Source organism: Tauraco erythrolophus, chromosome 4, assembly GCF_009769465.1.
Source record: "Tauraco erythrolophus isolate bTauEry1 chromosome 4, bTauEry1.pri, whole genome shotgun sequence".
Taxonomy (NCBI): domain Eukaryota; kingdom Metazoa; phylum Chordata; class Aves; order Musophagiformes; family Musophagidae; genus Tauraco; species Tauraco erythrolophus.
The window spans coordinates 55,818,649-55,840,449 of NC_141468.1; the positions used below are offsets into that span (position 1 = coordinate 55,818,649).

The 21,801-nt window shown below is 39.0% G+C and overlaps 1 protein-coding gene across 1 annotated transcript; it reads left to right on the top strand.

Annotated features, from left to right (window-relative positions):
* Positions 1–11,923, top strand: GAS2L3 (growth arrest specific 2 like 3). The gene is made up of 8 exons (XM_009987617.2): positions 1–30; positions 993–1,161; positions 1,551–1,669; positions 3,111–3,252; positions 7,557–7,620; positions 8,310–8,448; positions 9,705–9,812; positions 10,535–11,923. The coding sequence occupies exons 1-8, from the start codon at positions 1–3 to the stop codon at positions 11,921–11,923; spliced, it is 2,160 nt and encodes a 719-aa protein (XP_009985919.1).
* Positions 11,924–21,801: the final 9,878 nt, after the last annotated feature.

The window sequence follows — 21,801 nt, forward strand, 5'->3', positions numbered from 1 at the left end:
ATGCAGATGACCATGCAGAATGCAGTTCAGGTAAATGCCTTTTTAATATTTGGGTTCCGTATAATATTTTCTTTTATTCAAAGGTCTACCCTGAAGCAGGTGAAATGCTAGAATCCCAGACTTATCTCTAGTTAAAAAAAAAAAAAATAATGATTTTCCCATTTTACAAATGAAGCAATGTGACAAGATAGATAACCCAGTGTTATATCAGGTAGGTGATCGTTTCTCTTCCTAAGTGCTGTTACCTAAGAAGGTTTTGGAATCAAAGGCTTAGATTGTTTAAAAACTTGCTTGATGATTAAGAGGTGTTTTTAAAACCCCTATATTCTAGTTAATCACTTCAGTATAAATAAATAAATATATTTTATGCACACACTGAACTGAAGGAAAGTAGTTAAGAATACCAGAAGAACTCTCTGTCTTTGGGAATTTTGTACCCAAAATTTCAGTGTGGTCCTTTTCTTGAAAGGTACCTCTCCATTTGAAAACATGCAATCTTTAAGAGAAATACTAAGGATCCATGTTCCAGAAGTGAAGTTCTGTTCTTGCATGGGAATATATTTCCTCTTTTAACATCATCATTTTAATGATTTAAACACAAAACGCCTCTGAAATGTTTAATCAGAGAAATCAGTGGTCTGTAGTAAACTGTATCATAAACTGCTGATATCGTTAACTTAAAATATGCTGAGGAAAAATAAACCCACAAATTTAAAGCATGTTTTCTTTATTTAATATTCAGGAAACTATGTAATTTTAAATCTAAAGAAGTGAGGAGAATGAATGTAGTAGTACTTTTGATACAGGAGTTACTAATGAGAGCTGCACTGTTCATGGTTACTTTTGTATTTGTTTGGTGCATCTGTCCAAATGGGAATGAACACTTAATCTGTAAATAGTAGATCTTTAGCATAATTCAGAACTGCAAGTTTTCATCATCTGACTGCAAGTATTAGAGCTTGCCATCTTCAGCTTATTGAAATCTTCTGCAGGTGTGGTTTGGAGATGACCTCCCCTTAAGTCCCCGAAGCCCTCTGACTCCCAGACATGGGCCAGGCTTGGCAGATGTGTGCCTGTATGACCAATGGATATCTGTGCGGCATGAAGCAACGTTGGTGCCTATGCAAGAAGATCTGTCAATCTGGCTGTCTGGCTTGCTGGGTGAGGTTAAAAATGAATCACTCTCTAATAAATTTTAAAGCACTTTCCAATATTCCAGTCAATGCTGACACTTAATGTCTATAGTACTATTAAGATCTGGTGTATTTGAGCCTGAATGGCTAGGAGAATTGAAATTAAAATGCATGCTTTGGTTTCAGATTTTATTAGCTGCCATCTCTTAGAGGTAGAATGATTAATTGTTCTAATTCATATTTCTGAATCTTGTTAGTCTAATTAAAATCAAATTAAGCGGATATTTGATTTTAGTTTATGTACATATTTCTACTAATTTTCAGTCCTTAACACTAGGATGCTGTGTGAGTTGCCTCTAAGTTCTTATGAAACTTCTTTACCTTCTGTGGAGTAACTCTAAAATTGACCTTTTTTAGGAACAGAAGTCACGGCAGAACAACTGCTAGAAGAACTTGATAATGGAGTACTACTCTGCCAATTGGTTGGTGTTCTTCAAAACACAATTAAAAAGTGTTGTAGCTCAAATAATTTAAGGGTGAGTTGTATTGTGATTTTTTTTTTTCCAATGCATATATAAACCTGAATTATAAGAAGTAGTAAAAGGAAAGCAGGTGAGTGAAGCTTCCCAAAGTGATGTTAAGTGTGCTGTGTATCCAGAGACTGATTAACGATAGTGTGGCTTTATAGATCAAGAAACTGGCCTTTTGCAACGAATTACTCACTTTGTTAATCAAATACTAAGGTACTTACTAGCTTTTTAGTTTGATTTCAGTAGAAGTCTTGCCAAAGTGAGATTTAGTCAGAGTCTGGAGTTTGTTTGTTCCCCTCATAACATCAGTGTGGGTTGGTAACAAGATATCCATTGATACTTAAGTGGTGTGTTTTATGCCAGAAACTGGTGGCTCAACTCTAGTATATAGGTCAGCCATGAAAATATCCGTATTGAGATGTACCTGGAGATATGAGCTTCAGTGTTTTACTTAGGAACCAAGGCTGAGTTGAAACATGAATCTCAAGCAGCTTCCAGTCTGTGTTTGTACAATGAAAAATACTGATCCGTCACTTTGGAGTATAAAACCATGTAACACTGGGGCAGGTAGCTTATGTTCAATATACAGGTACCCAGTATAGCTACAGCAATGCTTGGATTTGCCAAATAGTAGGTCACCAACTAACATGCTCTAATGGACAGTGTTTCCCTTGGAGGCAGGAGGAACAGTTTCACCATATCCAGACCATTTTTGCATGTCTATATTTTACTGTTTTATCTAGTAAAACAATAGGTTTAAATATTGCTAATAAGTAATATCATTAATAATATTAAAATTATTATTAATTGGAGAGAACAAGACAGCAGTCTTAGATTGCCAAATAGTACTTATAGATATATATATGCGAATGCTGCAAAACCTTAGTTTTTTTTAAGGAGGACAAGACCCACCACTTGTGTATCTTTGAACTGCTTTTTTAGTTTTGAAGATACAAATTTAAGACCAAATAAGTACTGAATTGCTTTAAAGGAAACTGCCCCTTGCATGCTTCTGATTCCCTCTGCTTCCTAGAATGGGCTCTAAAATGTTAAAATCTGGCAGCTAAGTATAATTTAGTTGATTTGGGGTTCTCTAGCTGTGCTTATTCTGCTGCTGTGAACAGAGCTGGGAGGGGGGAATAATTATCTAGATCTGTGAAGACCCCAGCATATGGAGAAATGGGGAAGCAACTGTATGGGCCGTTCTGGGAGAGGTTGCAGAGCTCAGGATTGTTCACTCAGTGACTGTTGGCAAAGATAAGATGGAATGCCTTCTACATTAGCGTAGCTTTTTTAATAAAATACATGGCAGGTTGAACACAAAATAGTTACTAACCACTGTTTCTGAATTCTGAACTTAGGGTTTGTTTTACTTTGGAAATATGCTTTGAAATCTGTTGGTGATGTTGATGTGCACAATGTACTTTTTGTTTTCTTCCCTTGCCAGAATTTTCCTATGAGAAAAGTTCCATGCAAGAAGGATGCTCCATCAGGATCTTTTTTTGCCAGAGATAATACAGCCAACTTTCTTAACTGGTGTAGGGCCATTGGAGTTGATGAGACTTATCTCTTTGAATCTGAAGGTTTAGGTAAATCTATCTTTTTGCAAGACTTGCTTTGATCTGTATGTGGATAACTACCTGGTCAGGGAGATTTCTTGTGCGTAGTCTTGTGAAGCCTTTATCTCTACTGTACCTGTCCTGTGCAAGCTATGAATGCTTTTATTTATTTTAAAGCAGTGTTCACATAAAAGCCTTGAAAAATCAGTTCAGTGACTGCTCTAGCTTGCATGATGCCTTTCCAACCTTCTAAAAGTTGCTGTGTGGGAGGAAGGGGGGAGTGACAGCTGTGCAGCAAACTCCCAAGTTTTCCTTTAGTAAAAAGGCCCACTGAGAAATAGAGAAGAGTGTGGTTTTGCTTTCCCTGTGCGGGAAGACCACAGGGCCATAGAGTCAACTCACAATAAGATCTTTTATTTGGTATTAGAGCTCGTTCTTGTTGCAGAAAGCCCTCAGAATAATGCATTCATGACTGCTAAAATTGGTTAACTACATCAGGGTGTTGTGCCTGAAGTGACAACAGTCTGTTGGTAGTTAACATTTACTTCAGGACCTGCTTGACATGACTCTAAACCGTTTGTATTTTCACATTTAATAAGACAGTTGTAAAAATACATATTGCCAGCTGTGTGTATGCCTGCCCCAGTGCACAATCTGTCTCTTATAACAAACAGCTTCTAGACTGGTACTTCCAGATGGAATAAAATTTTTTTGACTGTTAATTAAGAGGAACTGTGCTTTCATCACATGGTAATTAATGAAATACTCTCCTACCAGCTATTATGTCAGTAAAAATTAATTAATACAAATCTTGCCGTGGCAAGCCAAACACCCTTTTTTTTTGAGTTTGTTTTCTTTTTTTAAAAAATTGAAATATCTGCCTGTCAAGCAGAATAGCAAAAAAATTGCAAAGTACCTTTGTTTTCAGTAATCAAAGGAATTTGTCACAATATTTACTAGATTTTCTTGAAGTCTTTGTGCCATTTAATGCCATTTAAATGAGAGGCACTGTTTTCATTAACTGCTTTTCTTTTAAGCTCTCCTCCCTGCTAGTTGGACTGCCTATGCCTCCTCTACTGGATAAGTCATCTTTTAAAACAGTTGAGAAAATATCCTCATTTGCATCTGTGTCATTCCAATTTAACTAGGGAGTGTGTCTTTTTTTCAGTGCCATGAAACACAGATGAGTAGGAGAACTGAGCTATAAGAAAATAAGTTTTAATATTTTTTTCAGTTCAGCTTGTATGAATTACATTGCTTAAACATCTTGGTTCCTGTAAGTGGATGGGTAGCAAGAACCTGTTTAGCCTCCCTGAGATAAGCAGACAGGATTTCCTAATGCTGTGGCTTTCCTTTCACTCGTAGCCAAGAAGTGTTTTGAAGTCTGATTGTAACTCTTGACACAAGCTTGCTTTGTGGCATAAATATCTTCTGTGAGCCTTTTTGGCAGTCAAAATGAGCAGACTTGCAGCCTCCTTGATGAAACATTCTTTCCACTGATGTTCTCCATCAAACTTTCAAGGCATTCTTAATGAACAAAACGGGAAGGACAGTTTGACACTTGTCCTTTTCCCATCAGATACTAATAGCACCTCCTGAAAAGTGTGGATGGCTATGAAAGAAATAAATTAAGTGGGTCCTCAGACAGCAGAAAGGGAGACTAGCCATTATGGGATGCCCTCTGACATCAAGCCAAATGTCTTGATCTCTGCTGGGGATTTTTTCTCCTCTGTATGCAGGCAAATTATGCTCCTTCTGTTACAGCTGACAAAAGCACTTATGGAGAAAAAAAAAAAGATGAAATGACCTCTAGTACCTTTTAGGTATGGCTATGCCTAGTTTCTTTTCTAGACTTACCCTTCATAATCAGATCTTTTAAAAAGTAGACCTACAACCTGGAGTAGATGATGTAAACAAGAACATCTGACTTCATACTCAGCTTTTATTTTAGGAAACACTTCAGTCTTATTTAAAGCAAAATCATTTTAAATATCAAACTGAACACCACAAAGATGTTAGATTTCATCTGTAAATATAGAGCTGGCTCATTAGGCTTCTCTTCAGAGTGAATTTCCAGTTTCTGCTGAATATCGTTACTGCACAGGGCGGAGAAAGTCAGACTTGTTTTATATAAATGTTACACCATATGAAAATTGTATCTACTTCTTTTCACGTTTTTTTATACTTGTTGGTGTTGGAGGGAAAGTAAGATGCAGTATGTGTGGGTGAAGGGATATTGAATGATCTTTCTCCCAGCCTTTAGTTTCTGAGTTATTAGGTAGTATACCTAGTTGGCTAAGAAAGCGTAGAGATGATTTGTTTTCTGGAGCATTCATACAACTATGCTCTTAGAACACGTTGAGAGCATCTCAATTTTGAGGCTTAAATGGAGGCAGGGAGGAGGTAGTTGTGTGTGAAATTTTTAAACTGTTTTCCCTCTCTGTTCATGGCCCTTGTTTTTTTTTTTCCTTTTTCTTGCACATCGAAAGATGGAAGTTGCAAGTAACCAAAACAGGCACTGCTTTCCTTCTGCTTCTTCTGGTCTTCAGTGCAGCAGTAAAAACAATTGAATGTTTTCATTTCAAAATTGTCAAGAAAACCCAGAACTATTGCAATCACCTACACACCATTTGGCTATCACTCCACTCTTCCATCTTATTCTTCAGCTCTCCTGATCATGGTTTACTGTGTCTACTCAGTGGAGTGCATGCAGCTGTTAGAGCTGCTCTGAACTGAGGGGTGCAAAGCAGCCTCAGCGTTGGGCACTAGCTGGGTTAATGTGGGCACAGCCCTTGAGAAACAAAGCCTAGTGCAAAACTCTGCACTAATAACTTACCTAACATAGTGTTGCATCTTTTCTGTGATCACAGCGGATATCTGATGTTTGCCTCTTAAAACAATGGCATTCTCCCCTCCTTCTTATGGTCAGGGGTTTTCACTTTCTTTCTCAGAGATCCTCACAAAGATACCAAATTTTGAAGAAAACCTTTGGGTGGGTGGGGCAGGAGGTAGGGGCTGATAGGGAGCAGTGAAATAAGGGTGTAGCGTGGGGTAGGGGAGCTGCCACAGGCAGTGGTATATTCTAGTGCAACTGAGTGAATCTGCCATATGGATGAACCCTGCTGGCACCCAGAACTTTTAAAGTGGTAAGAAAAGGGTCTGTTGCTTACTGAAACAGTAACAATCACCCTGATTATTCTTTCACAGCCAAGGGTTTAAACCTCTTAGGCTGACTGGCTGCATAGCCATCCACTTGTCAGCTGGATCCCTTGCAGTGTGTTCTCCTACCATTGTTCACCTATAGAGTGTGTGTGCCTGTGTCTGTATGCACAAGCGTGAACATATGGAGTGTGTTTTCCTACTTGCAGTTGTTGAATGCTTTTCATTTTTAAGATTGCTATAATACATTTGGGGATAGGGAAGGGAAGGGAAAGCCCTTAGATCTCTTTCTTTCCAGTTGTGCTGGTTTTGGCTGAGATAGAGTTAATTTTCTTCATAGTAGCTAATAAGAGGCTATGGTTTGGATTTGTGCTGAAACAGTGTTGATAACACAGGGATGTTTTAGTTACTGCTGAGCAGTGCTTACACCGAGGCAAGGCCTTTTCTGCATCTCTCACCACCCCACCAGTGAGTAAGCTGGGGGTGCGCAAGGAGTCAGGAGGGGACACAGCTGAGACAGCTGACCCCAACTGACCAAAGGGATATTCCATACCATATGTCGTCATGCTCAGCACATAAAGCTGGGGGAAGAAGGAAGTGAGTAACACTGAATGATGCCATTTGTCTTCCCAAGCAGCCATTACACATGATGGAGCCCTGCTTTCCTGGAGATGGCTGAACACCTGCCTGCCCACGGGCAGTAGTGAATGAATTCCTTGGTTTGCTTCGCTTGCCCACATAGCTGTTGCTTTACCTACTAAACTGTCTTTATCTCAACTCACGAGTTTTCTTGCTTTTACCCTTCTGATTCTGTCCTCCATCCCATCAGGAAGGAGTGAGAGGCTGTGTGTGCTTAATTGCTGGCTGGGGTTAAACCATGACACCAGTTGACATCAAGAAAGAACAGCATAAAATCAAATAAAGCATGTTTCTCTTAGGAGGTGGGAAAATGTTTCATTTCAGGAATGCCAGGATGGGTTTAAACACGTTACGGAATAGAAAATTAGAGTTGGAAAGCATATAGTGCTTTATCCATGATAACATAGATTGCCTCTGGGTAGAATGATGGCATTTATAGTCATCTGTTCCTTATCTTCACTTTTGTGTACCTAATTGCACAGGTCTCCTCATAGTAAATATGAGCTGTAGTTTCATTTTGTTCTCTTCCCTTTTAGTTTTGCACAAGGATCCAAGACAAGTGTATCTTTGTTTGTTGGAAATTGGACGCATTGTATCCAGGTATGTGATCCATACATGCTCTTAACAAGAAATTAAAGAACATAGTCTATTAAGTAAAAGCTAAGTCAAAGTTGAGATGATCTGCTGTGTTTAAGTGCAAAGCAGTAGATGTTAATTCCATGCAGAAAGTAATGAGTAGCTTTTCTAGGGCCACCATAAAATATGATTATGTTTTCAAATATTTATCAGACTTTTCGTGGAGAAATGCTGTTTGACACTGTTTCTTATAGCTGTATGTTTAAATACTACATTCAGCTTATAGATATGTGTACATCTTGGAACTGATGTACATTCACTGAACATTGCACACAGTGTTAAGGTCTTTATTTTTTTAAGCTTTTTGGCAGGTATCTCTTTTTCATTCTCGACATTTAGACTTCTAATTTATTTCTAGTGCAGATCTGGAAGCTTTAAGATAGTTTAACTAAATTAGATGTGACCTAAATTGTATAGTTTTGATAGTATTTTTACTGCCTTCTCTGGTAGCTCCAAGACCACCTTTGGGAGGACTTCTACTACAAACTCAAGAGTTGCTCCTTCTCTTTGTATTATCAAGGCAGTTACTCCTCTGGCTGATGTAGTGCTATTCCTTGTCAGTCAAGCTACTCAGAATTTTGCATGTTTGTTATCATCGATTTGTTTTTGTTTTCTTTAGCAATTAAACTCTCTACTTTTGTATTTGTGTTGAGGTATGGAGTTGAACCTCCTGTACTAGTAAAACTGGAGAAGGAAATTGAGCTAGAAGAAACACTGCTGATGACCTCTGGACCGCCATCACCTATTAGCACAACAAAGTCGTGTTGCCACCAGGGGGAGCTACATGAGGCAGTAAATACTACTTATTTATTGTGATATGGGCTTTAAATCAAACTCTTAAGTTTAGTACTTGTATGATCTGGCTCAGTAAACATAGGCTGGTTTTCATCTAATATTTGTGAGCCTCCTTAAATAGAAAACAGAAAGCTATGTACCTCTTGAACAACTATCGTTTATGAAAATGGAAGCAAAATTCTATCATGTATATTGGGGAGTTTATGTGTCAGTGCATATAACTTGCCTTGATTTCCTGCCCCCCACCCCCTTAATTGCTTCTTTAGAGTATAAGAAATACTATCATTTAATTTTGCTGGTGTATCAATATTCTATAACTGTAATGTATGCTTCTCTTCAATTTGAGGCTTTCATAAAACTTCATCAAATGTTAAAGTAGACTTTGATTAAATTCTTTTTTGAAAGACTTTAAAGAAAACCTCTGTAACTCTACCAATTGGAAATGAATATGTATGCAGATAAGGAAATGATTTGTACATCTTGTGAATTGGTCCAAAAGGAATGATGAACAACTTTCCTAATTTGCTTAAAAATGCATGTTGACACTTTAAAATTCATCTGTTTTAAAGGTCTTCTGTATTGTAATGTAAAACTTCTGCTTCTTTAGGAATGTCAGTCACCAGATCTTCGCTCTTTCTGAAAAGTCTCACAATTTTTCCTGCCTGGCAATAGTCTGTTAAGTTTCTAAGTGGCTGCAAGAGGCGCATCTTCTGTAACCCTGGACTTATTTGGGGACTACCTTTCTTCTTTTTTCAGTGGTTTCCTTCTTGGGTGTCACACAGAAGATAAACTTATAAAAGCCTTACAAAAATTTAAGGAGAATGCTGAAGTAGCCCTGGGTCAGGTGTAGCAATGGATTTGGTCACAGGAGAGACCCAGGCACTTGTTTCAATTTCTAGAGACCATAACAGTGTCTTTACAAGGTCATGCTTGGAATTGATGCTGCTACACATAGTGTTAAGGATGAAGCTTAAAAACAAAAGTAGAAATAATTTAAAATTGAAGAAAATTAATTTCAATTGGAACAACTCAAAATATTTGTCTGTGTAACAGTTTGTTCTTTCTTTTAATCTTTTATTCTACATTTTGAAGCTCTACGTAGCTGAGATTTTCTTGTGGTGGAATAGAATTCTAGTGTTTTCTTAGATTATGAGATGAAGAGATCAGTATCTTTTCTTGTATTAAATATCTCAAACTGTTAAACATATGCTTCTGTCAAAATACTAACAAATGCTTTCAATTTTAATAACTAGGTTAAACATATAGCAGAAGATCCTCCCTGCAGTTGTTCCCATCGATTTTCAATTGAATACTTATCGGAGGGACGTTATAGACTGGGAGATAAAATACTCTTCATACGAGTAAGTAGTTTCTCAGAATTCCAATTTATATTCATAATGGGCAGAGAAATGCTTTTAAGTGGAATATTTCATTTTTATGGTATTGTTTTAGAATTACAGAATGATTTAGGTTGAGACACCACGTCATCCAATCCCCTACTCAAAGTAGGTGTAGCTACTCAGATCTTACAACCATTGATTTTGCAGCCACTCTGAACTAAGTAAGTTAATGCTTTTCTGTGGTGTTCTAAAATTTCACTAACAACTTGCAATATAAATAAAGGTGTTGCTATAGAATATCCTGAGAACGTGGATTGTTCAAATCTGGACACTTGGGGTTTATAATTTGCAGGATAGTTGAGCACTCTTTTCAACAGGCGTAAGAGCTTGAGTAATGAGGACGTCCATAATTTGAACAAATCCTGTACCCAAACCTCTGTATACTAATTAAAGATGCTGACAGAATGGTTAAAATGTCTTCAGTATATATGCTTTCATTATCTCCTGACACATAATGACTGTCTCTGCAGGAGAAAAATTCCAATAAAAGAACTGACAAGCATAAACCTTATTTATCACATAATTTCTCTTTTTTTAAAATGTTTTTCTGTAAGAAAGGAGGTTCTATTTTTAGTCAATTTCAATTGATGGTAATGTAAATTGAAGACATAATGCTGCATAAAACAAGATAGAAAATTCTCTTGTTCTTCTTCTGCTCCCACCCCCTCTTCCTCCATTCTCAGATGCTACATGGCAAGCATGTGATGGTACGTGTTGGTGGAGGCTGGGACACTCTTCAAGGTTTTCTGCTTAAATATGATCCATGCCGAGTGCTTCAGTTTGCAACTCTGGAACAAAAAATCCTGGCGTTTCAGAAAGGGGTCACCAGTGACAGTGTCCCCAACTCATCAGCTCGCATTCAGGAGCCTCCTGTTATGAATCCAATGTCGGCCGTCAATATGTTTCAGAAGCAGCCATCAAAACCCCCTACTCCTGCTTCAGCTATCGGGGCCAGTGCCAAGAAGGCTTTATCTAAACGTCCTCAGTCCCCTGCCCTGGCGTCACCGAAAGTGCCAGTGCCTCCATCCTCCACCGCTAAGTCATTGACAGTCAGGTCCAAATTACAAGGGTCTTCAGCGACAGGTGTGCAGTCTCCTTTCAAACCATTAGCTGGCACCTCAAAGAAACTGGAGTCTCCTGCACACAACCCACCAGCTTCTGCTCCTTTGCAGCCTGTAGGCAAAAGCTCTTCATCTGCAGGAACAAGAACGGCTGTTGTTCACTCTGAAACATTGCGCAAACGTATTCGGTCCCCTGATGGTCCCAAGGTGAAATTTGCTCTGCCGCAGGGTTCCCCGGCACCAGCGCCGCATTCTGCCCTCTCGTCCTCTAAAAAACAGCCATCTCACTTGCCTGGGACAGCTGAAACAATTACTTCAACACAGAAGCGTGTCCCTGCTAAATGCAAACCTGTATCCATCACTAAAACCAAAGCAAATTCAGTTGCTCCGAGGGCTGCTCGGCTGCCTGTTACAAATCTACGTGCTGTTGCCGAGTTTGCATGTTCTCAGCAGCTCCTTGCAAAACCTCCTTCTGAAAATGCTATTCAGACCTCAGGAACTGGGTCTCGGCATCCTCAGAAAGCTCCACAAACAGCTGCTGACCTGGCAAGGAACCTGAAAACTGCTTCAGTCCTAAAACACTCAGCTTCTGCACCTTCCCTTGCAGTTAGCAAAGTATCAAAGTCACCACCTGCGCTGGTATCTACAAGCAAAAACATATCGTCAGCTGTCAATAAGCAGCCAAATGTCAGTAAACACTCTGAGGTTGGACCCACTTCATCCAAACCTCCTGAACGCACTCCCTTATCTGTTGTGCGGCTTCCTCAAACTTCAGCCAAAGTGGTGGTGACCAAAAAGCCAGCGCAGCCTTCCACGAAAGGTCAGCCTTCAGCCAAAAGCTTGCAAGCGAATGAAAGCTTGGCCACAACAGCCAAAAAGCCTCTTCCTAAGGGAAAATCAGCAACAGCGTGTAACAAAGGAATGCCTGGTGTATCAAAAGGTCCCCTTATGAAGAGCAGGCAAGATGATCACTATTTTGTTATGACAGGGAGTAAAAAACCGAGAAAGTAAACTTAATTCAAATGGGCCTCTAGTATCTGCTACACTGAGTACAAGGAAAAAAGTTAAATAACACTACGTTTACCATGAAATACTAGGTATAACCTACATTTTTCTGCATAACTTACAGTAAGCACTGTATTTATTTTGCAGTTGAGAAACTTCTATTTGGATCTATTTAGAAGTGAGCTTGCATGCTGTGTAGCACTGTGGAATAGAGAATATCCGTGTTTGCTGCTAGCCTGACCTGCTGCGGGGAAGGTGGGAGGGAGGAAAGGGGAGCTAGGGCTGCTGCTTTTGCTGCTGCTTGTTTTTTAAAGGGAGCAAAACTTGCCCAAGAAATGTCTACCTAGAGCAGAGCCTGAGCGATTCTGGTGGTTATGGCACATCTGCATCGAGGCCCATGGAAAGCGATACAGCGCAAGCTGTAAAATTTTTAATACCTCAAGCAAAGCTATGTTTGTGGGTTTTTTTTTAGCTCACCAGTGTCCCAGAACCCGAATTTGGGTCACCTGCATGTATTAGGAAGAGAAAGATGTCTCTAGTCGTGTTTAGATTTGGCAGCTGCCGTTATCTGTGTTCATGGGGCCCCCCATATGCCTTAAAGTGGCTTCAGCTTGCTTGGAAGTGGAGCCGCCTTGGTTTAAATTGGACATGGGAAATCATGTCCTTGATTGCTCTCTCTCGTTGTGCCTTAGCCTCTCACACTCATGACAGATCTCTTCAGTGAGTGATTCTACTTTTAAAAACCTGGGCATATAACCCTGCTTAGTTCATCTTCAAATTCAACAATAAGTGAGCTCAGGCTTTCCCAGAAAGCTCTTGCCGCATGGAGAGAAGCGCCAGAGTTGCTGGATGGGCACTTTCACCTGGGATGGGGCTCCTGCTCCTCGGCTGGAGCCCCAAAGCAGCTCCTGCTCCAGCGATGCAGAGCTGCGAGTACTGACGTGCACCAGCAGAGCCTTACTGCTCTGCAGGAGTGGCCTTCACACGTAAAACTGAATCGCTAAACGCTTCTCAGTGCTACAGGTTAATTTTTGTGGGCACTCTTACTCTGCAGTGGCCTTTTTTTTGTTTTATTTATGGAAATCTTCTTACTGGCTCTCCTGTATTACTTTCTGGAGATGAAGAGTAGTTTCTCAAAGAGGTAATGAGGTCTACGTTTGCCTTTGAACACCTGAAAGTGCCAGGAAGCCTACGCACTGTTTACGCTCTCAACTCCTGAAGGCTTTCAGTGGGTTAAACATCTGTGGTGCTCAGCACCTTTACCCTTAACAGAAGTGAGTTTTATGGTAGATTAATAAAAACTACTGTCTCTGGGTGTGGCCTTGTTTGAGATATGTTGAGTCTAATGAACTGTCATTCCTACAAACATTGAGGAGCTCTTGAGTTCTGTGACGAGACACTGCTGACCTCCACAGACCATCACTTCTGCCCTCTGCCCCCAGGATATTTACTTATGGGCAGGAGAAGAGATGCATGGAAACTACAGCTTCTGCTGTTGTATTTATATATTTTTTTTCTCCCAGAACTAGAGTAAGCAAGCATCGTAAACTAATGAGTTCTCACACGCAGTGGCAAAGTCATTGAGCTGCCTTTCTGAGCACCTTGTTAGCGTTTTTATTTATGATTCTATTTATGCATATCTACTGTACAATACTGCTTACAACCTGCTGGGATTAAACAGTAAATAGCAATATCCAAACTGTAGGAGGAGAACAGATAAGTTTTAATGACATGGATACATATCCCACAAGCTTACATAAGAAGTTGTATGTTTGGGGAAGGCCTTACTACTTACTTATTTTATAAATAGGCTGGTCAAGGCCACTACTGCAAATATTAAGAATAGTATTGAGTGTTGTGGACTGCTTTCAGGATTGATAAATTTTGCACACTGTTTCATATGCTGAAAGCATTTCACAGTAGATTACTTGCTTTTGAGTTTGAACTTCCAGATGGTGAGCTATGGTATTAATCTGCTATATCTCATGCAGATTAATAGCTGAATTCTTGGAGTTTCTTTGTGTACTGGGTCTGGCTGACATGGAGTTAACTTTCTTCACAGCATCTCATATGGTGCTGTGTTTCAGATTGGTGACTAAAACAGTGTTGATAACACACCAGTATTTTGGCTGTTGCTGAGCAGAGCCTGCACAGGGTCAAGGCTTTCTCATTTTCTTGCTCACCCCCACAGCAAGTAGGCTGGGGATGAGCAAGTGTTTGGGAGGGACACAGCTGGGACATCTGACCTGAACTGGCCAAAGGGCTATTCCATATCAGATAACATCATGCTCAGCAATAAAAACAGGGTAGAGGAAGAAAGTAGGAGGGAAGATCTGACTTCCAAGGTGGCTGTTGTTTGCAGGCATCAGTCTGCCTTTGGGAGGTAGTAAGTGATTACCTTTGCATTACTTGGTGGTTTATTTTTTTCCCCTTTCCTTCACTTATTAAACTGCCTTTTTCTCGACCTGTGAGTTTTCTTACTTTTGCTCTTCTTCTCTCCCCTGTCCTGCTGGGGATGGAGGGGAGAGAGGGAGTGAGCAGCTGTGTGGGTGCTTGGCTGCTGGCTTGGGTCAACCCACAACACTTTTTGAACCTTTTACAAGTTTTTTTAGTAGTAATTTAAACACTGATACCCTTGGATCTTGGTATAATGCTATCTCAGCATCTAATTTTTTGAACTATAACTTCAGAGAAAACGAGGTGGGTGGCTTCATCTTTGGGATCCATTATCTCATGTAACAGACTGAATTTTATCATTCAACATGAAATAAAAAGCGTAAGCTGGGAAACCAGCACTGAAAAAGGCAAAATAATTCCTTTTACAAATGAAACCTTAATAAGCTAATCTAAAGATGGTTCACCTGTTACATGCGGGTAGGCTTGGTTTGGTTTTATTACAAAAAATAGTATATTTGAGTATGGTCCAACTTCTGCAGATATTGCTCCAACTTCATAGTCATATTCTAAGAACAGGCATCATGTAAGGTGAGGTGAGCCAAGAATTAGAATGTAACAAAGTACCTCCTAATGGAAACGCTCTTTTTGCGATGTTTACATTGCCAAACAGCAAGTCTAATCTTCAGCTTGCATTACTTTTGTGAGGGAAGGATAACTTGGAGCTAGAATCTGACTGAATTTTCCATGTGTTATCAATGTCCTTCTGTATGAATACTTATTTTAAATAAACATATACTGCACCTTTTTTACATGCACAGGTTTTTTTTTTGTACTGTCATCTCTTTGAGAGAATGTATTTCAGAAGGCTTATGTTTTCACTCTACCACCACATAAATAGTAGCTTCCATCTCAGGCTATTATAAAGACAGAAATATTTGCTTCTAATCCATTGCTTTGTTTGGAGTTCAAGAGCTCTTTATTCTGATCCTGGTTTCAGTATGACTAATTGAGTAGAAGGGGCTTCCTGCTCTTTCCTAGCTGACAGCGTGCCTGAGTAGTTTCACACATACCTCTGAGAGTTTTGTTCTTTGCAGCTCTACTTGAAATATAAAGCACTTGTGTGCCAATATTTTCCATGCTTACATCTTGTCAACAAACTTTAGACCCATCTCTGCTTCTGTTGCCATCAATAACAGAAACTTCATTGGTTTTACGGACAGGAGAATTGGGTCTTCTCACTGGAGTCACCTAATTTCTCTCTATTTGATTTTTTAAAAATATTTTTAAAACCTGCAGTTCTCTGCCTATTCCAAAGTGGCTTCGGTTTCTGCCAGTCTGATGCTGGTGCCTAATCATATAGGTATGCTTATCCTTCCACTTCCACTTTGTCTGATGAGTGCATTCTTGCAGCATCTACCTTACTCATTCCTACAGATCCAAGCTCTGCAAAGGTGTTAGTTACAGGTTTCTTTTAAGAGATGGTTGCATTACAACTGGCCGATAAATTACCAAGACAGACCAAGACTTTCTCAGGTAGGTATCCTAACTATCAGACTGCAACGTCATGCCTCCTTGTGCTAGTGAATCTTAAATCACTGTCCACCACTGTCATATTTCTTTAAAAGGAAATATGGAAAATGGTTTTTCCTCCTACTGCAAAACTGCTTTCGTTGCTGGTAGGTATTACACTTCCTGGTGAAAGTGCATGTTTTATTCTGGATGAGGATAAAGTGAGGTCTTCTCCTTCCTGGGTTAGCTTTCTAGCCTTTAGACCTTAATAGAAAAGATGGGATCATTCACACTTTTTATGAGTAGGTATATAGGTCTAGTATTTGCTTTTTTGAAAAAAAAAAAAAGGGCTTGCTTCTAGTATCCACAGTCAAATGCCATTCTTCTAACTCAGTGGAGAGGCATTCCTGAAGTCTTAAGGTCTTACTTCTCAAACTCCATTGAAGAGTGTAGTTTTAGGTTGTGACCTAGCTCACAACTAGGCAATGGGAAACGCTAGTTCCTCACTAAACCTGTAGGTGCATCGAAATCAGAACAGCCTCTCTGGCGCACTTTGTAGCTGCTTAACTTAGCGCTCTGGCTACTGCTCCCACACAGTTCCTAACCTGGGGAAGCCAGGCTTTTCTGCACTCTGCCTTGTGCTGACAGTGTGCAGCTCCCCAACAAAACGTCCTGCAACAACATTTCCATTTCCGTTGCTAAAGTACATTGCTCAGTGCAATTGTCATGCGCTTCACAAAGTTGTCCATACTTTTCTGTTAATTGCGTGGCTGTATATTATATTCTATTTAACATATTTCCTACAGTAGTCACCAAAATGCTCTGTTGCTCATTAAGATATTGTAAATCTGGCTGTCAGAAAAGCACGTTTTTTTGTGTTGTTACAATTTACTGCGTGTACTCAACAAAAATTCAGCTGTTCAGTCAACAGAATGCCTTTCTTTTCTCTCTCTTGTTCTCATCATGATCCCTCTGTGGCCAAAACAAGTCTGGATTCTGTATGCCCTATGAGTTTTGTACATCTAACTGCAGCCCTTTTATCTCTTTCTGTATTCGCTCTTCTGAAGAGAAGGAAGGAAGAATGCTTGAAGTTGCATCTGTGCTCCCTTTACTTGCTAGCGTTTAAGCTGGAGAAGTTCTGCATAGAGTGATCCTGCTTGTCACTACTTCATGATAATGTGAGTTAGGTAAATAAAGTTGATGATATGCTTTAGTTAGACCAGATTCCTTTCAGTGTAAGGAGAAATTCTTGCAGTACTATGTTAATGTTTGCTTCTGGAATGACAAGCTGGATTAGATCCTGTTGTTCATGTTGATCAAAGTGTAGCTAGCAGTCATTTTTTACTGTGCTAGAACTTGAGGGAGTCTAAGCATATTCATGCTAAAGGTTCCCATCTAGTCACCTCAGTCTAGTTCTTTCAGTTTGTGTACGTCTCTCATTTGAACCAGCAGAATTGCTTTCTTTGATGCCATTGCTATCAAAGTCCTTTGGTAGCCAGTGGTCTATCACCCATTACAAAAGTATGAACTGGATCAAGTACCCTGAGGACATATTTCAAAGCCATACTGAAGCAAGCAAAAGAGCTCATGTGAAGCTACCCATCAATCTTTCTGGGGTTTGGTTTTTTTTTTTTTGATTGAAAGCTCTATGTGTTTCATATAGTGAAATCTGGCTGTGCTACTAAGGGCTGTGCAACTATTTACTCACAATAGACAAAGCCAACTGGACCATCCTGTAGGCAAATTCTGTTCAGAACAAAATAAGCAAAAGGCAAAGGCCATCCGAATGGATTTTAGGCCTGTTAGGAAGATGCCTTGAGATGGCTAAAATGTTCCTCACTTAGCACTGACAGCAAAAAGCTTAAGAAACAGCAGGCAAGTCACTGAAAACTGTAGTCTTCCTAGACTTTGTTGTGGCTGATACAAGGGCCCTGCAGAACTGTGACCCCTCAAAACCTCATTCTCCTTCCTATGCCAGTATCTGACACAGAAGAAACCCCAAAACATGAGAACCATATACTTGTTAACATTTGGAAAACTGAGTTTGGATTTGAAGAACACATGCATGAATACACAGTAAAATATGTATAGAGTTCAAAGAACTTCAGCTATGGGTTAGCAATTTCATATATATATATATATGTATGTATGCACACACACATCTATAAATCTGATAAAATTCAAGGCAGTTTTCCTTCTAAAACTTCAAGCAGCAATAACTTTGAACATCAAATTATACAGCTCCTTCCCTGTTTCCCTATAGGGAAAGTGAAATCTGTTCGTGAGATGTGTGAGTGCTATGGGGCCACCTGGTGTCTATGAATTTAATAGAGGCTACTCTGTCAGTGTAAGACCTTTAAACTCTCCTAAAATCCACAGGCAAAATGTTACTCTTTGATTCAAATTAGACCTTTTAGCTAGCAAAATCCAGACATGACATGCAATAAATAATGCAAAAGATGTTTAATTTTATAAGACCCTTTCATTTCATGCAAATACATTTTTGAAAACCTACTTTTTGTTATTTTCATTTTTTAAGAGCCAAGACTGAAGATCACTTCCTTACTAAAAGTTTTGAAAAATAAATTGTGTGAAATGTAAATAAGCTTGACACTTTTATACATTTCAGATGTCTTAAGAAAAAGTAAACCATTAAAATATTTGAGAGGTGAGATCTGCTCACAGCACAGATCTAGCTAGCCAGAAATCACCACTAACTCAGCAATGAACTTTTTGGTGTGCCACTGTTGGGAACGCCAGCAGCAGATGGCTTTCCAGTTGGAGAGGGGAACTGATGTTGTCTAAATCAATGCTGTTATGGCACTTTGTGCAAAGTATTGCTTTCCACATGGAAGAAAAGACTTACAGGATGGGAGCAGCTGGCTATTTCTCTGATGAATGTAGCTAGGCAGAAAATATTGACAGATTAGTTGTGCTAAGAGTTTTTAGGAGGTAGGACTGCAGCATAGAACTTAGATATCAATTTGGCCTTTTGTGCTGAGTCAGAAAGTACTGTGCAAAGCTGAGGTCCTACAAAACAAAGGCAAACTTGGTTGTTTCCTCAAAAAACAAAGACCATATTTGGCTATTCTCACAGCAAAATCTGCATGTATCAGTGTTTGTCAAAGTACTTAATCATGGCATCTCAGAAGAACCATAGTAAGATCAGTTACATGCATATTTACAGTGTGAAAGCATATGCTTCTTTTGCATTTGAAAATAAAAGTAATTGTTGAAATTCAGGTTTAGAATCTTGTAATTTGCTGATCTTTTATATAAGCATTATTATTTTTTACTTTTCTGAAGTGAGGCTGCTGTAACAGAGAGTTCCTTGTACCTGTATTCCCAAAAGAACATAAATAATTACCATAGTGTGTCATTCTGATGAACGGTACGCTTCTTCACAGCTTTTTTTAAATTATTTTTTGCTGAGGATACTATTCTACAGACACCTGTGAAGCAAGACCATAATAAATTACTTTTATTGTGCACACATTGCAGCATTGACCCTTGCAGTACCTTGACATTATTTACTGCTGCATCTAAAGAGCAGTAGAATGAGTTTATTTAAAAATCAAACTAAATGTACATGCTTTGGGTTTATAGCCCCGGAATTAGGCTCCTGCACATTACATGAAAGTTGGGAGGATTTTGTGAATACGCAGTTGTATGGTCGAGATCCTCAGCTATAGTAGGATATTCAGCTATGTCAAATTACTTATGAATATATACATGAAGAAGTGTTTTTAGTATCCAGTGATCTATAGGAAAATGGTCATAGGAACATCTATGCTAGATTATTCCTGGTTTTGACTATATAAAGGAAAACGTTGGGAAGCTTTTTGTGATTTCCTGCTTAGAAACCCTCTAGTTTCCTCCAAGACTTGGGTCCTTAAGTCACAGTCCATTTATGTCGGAATGTAAAAGTAACATGTTAGGATTGTGAAGTCAAACATTCACAGTTTAGAAAAGATAATTCAGGTGGTCAGTGCAATTGTTTCACTCACATGTATGCAAGCATGCATTTTGACACACACTTTCATTTTAAGTTTTAATTTCATCAGGATGCTGTTTCACTCAGCATGTAGAAGAGACAGCTCTGACTGAATGAGTGGTTGTTTAGTATTTGAGCTTTTCCCTGTGCTTTAGTTTGTAGCCCCTTGCCTAAGTCTCTACCCTGTGCTGAAGACAATGATTCATTATCATATGAGTACTTCCAGGATCTCATCACCACCACCTGAGTGTTTCTTGAAGTGTAAAATCAAACAGGCTTATCTCCTTAAATAGAAAGAAAACCAAGGCTGAAAGTCACTGAGATTAGAGCATCCACTCAGCTGAGGTCATTAACTTGAGTTGTCTTGTACTTCACCATTCAAAGTAGTTAGTGACAGGACTGAATAACTGAAAAACTTCAGGTGACTTTACTTACAGCTGGGAGCATTTAACAGCTTTGCCAATTTGACTAATGGGCTTAAGTCAGACACCGGTATAATAAGGAAAGTGTAGGGGCCTCTTGAGAAAGGGTGAGCTTAACTTATTTGTCTGGTATTGTGTAGGGTCAGGGAGGGAGAGCAAGAAATGAACAGAACATATAACTCTTGTTCCTAGAGGCTGAAATTAGACGTCTGAAACAAGAGATGAGAGGTTCATCCAGCTTTCCTGTATTACCTAAGTGTGTTTATCCCCATCCACTAGTCCTGTGGAAGTAGAATCAGTAACTTCAGGAAGTTACAGCTCATCTCATCTTAAATGCACGTAAGAGATCTGAGTTCAGGAAAAGCAAGTAATTATGACCAATTTAATTTTGTTATTACCTAAGCTTACAAGGTCTGACTCCTCAATGTTGTTTACGCTTTTATATATGGTTTTATATGTTGCTTTATAGAATGAAACCTGAAATACCTCTTGGTGTTCTGCAAACTCTGGATCACACTGTAACTATTGTTGGACTAGATGATTGTTACAGGTTCCTTCCAACTGAGCTATTCTACTTTATATGTCACTGCTGTAAGTGTTCCTGTTCATGTCAAGCAAAAGTAGATGTTCATGTTTGCGAAAGATTAGCTAGATTCAGACTTGAGTTATTCACATGAGTTTGGACTATAAGGGGACAGTATGGTCTCTGTGCCAAAGGTGAAAAAAAGAAAATAAGTAAGAGTAACATCATGCAATGTATAACTGATATTTTGTTATTTACTATTTTTTGATTATTTATCTTCTTAGACAGTGATTACTAACTTCATCAACAAACTTCTTGCGAATATTTTAGTGGAAATGGGTACCTGGAAAACTGTAATTAGTGAGAGAATATTGCTCTTATTGTGTCTGCTCAAAAAGGCGTTGAATGATTTATTTTCCAAGAAGTGGGTTTTAGTGTGACTTATGAAGTTTAAAAGGGTTCTGGAATAAGGGGCATTGTCACGCTTGGAAGATTAAAAAGCTGTATCTCTATAGCAAGTCTCAAAACCCAAAAATAATAAACTATGAAATGTTGACCAAGAATGACTTGGTGACTAGATGACTCAATGGGTTGAATTAGAGGGATGTTGCCTTCATGGTGCTGGATGACTAAGATCTCTGTAAAGCAAAAGCATGCAGTTTGCATGTAAGTTCATTCCTGTTCTCAGCTCAGCTTTTTACTTCTCTGGGAAGACTCTTCTTTGGAAACACTTGTCATCAAATGTTCTAGTAGGAAATGAATTAAGGGAGTATTTGGCTTAGCTTGCCTTTCACTTGACACATAGATAAACACAAAGGAATTTTTAAAAACAATGTAGAAATCTGGGTTTCGGAAAATATTGCAGTGTCTGTAAAAAAAAAAATAAAAATGAAGCAGTACTGTGACAATAAAGCATTTGGTTTTAGCTGAAAAAGTACTGCCCTCTGTAAAATCTGATTCTGCACAGACAGATTAATAAAAGTTCAAGGGCATGTGCTGTTAACACTGCCTGACTTTTCACAGATTTCTGCAATTCATA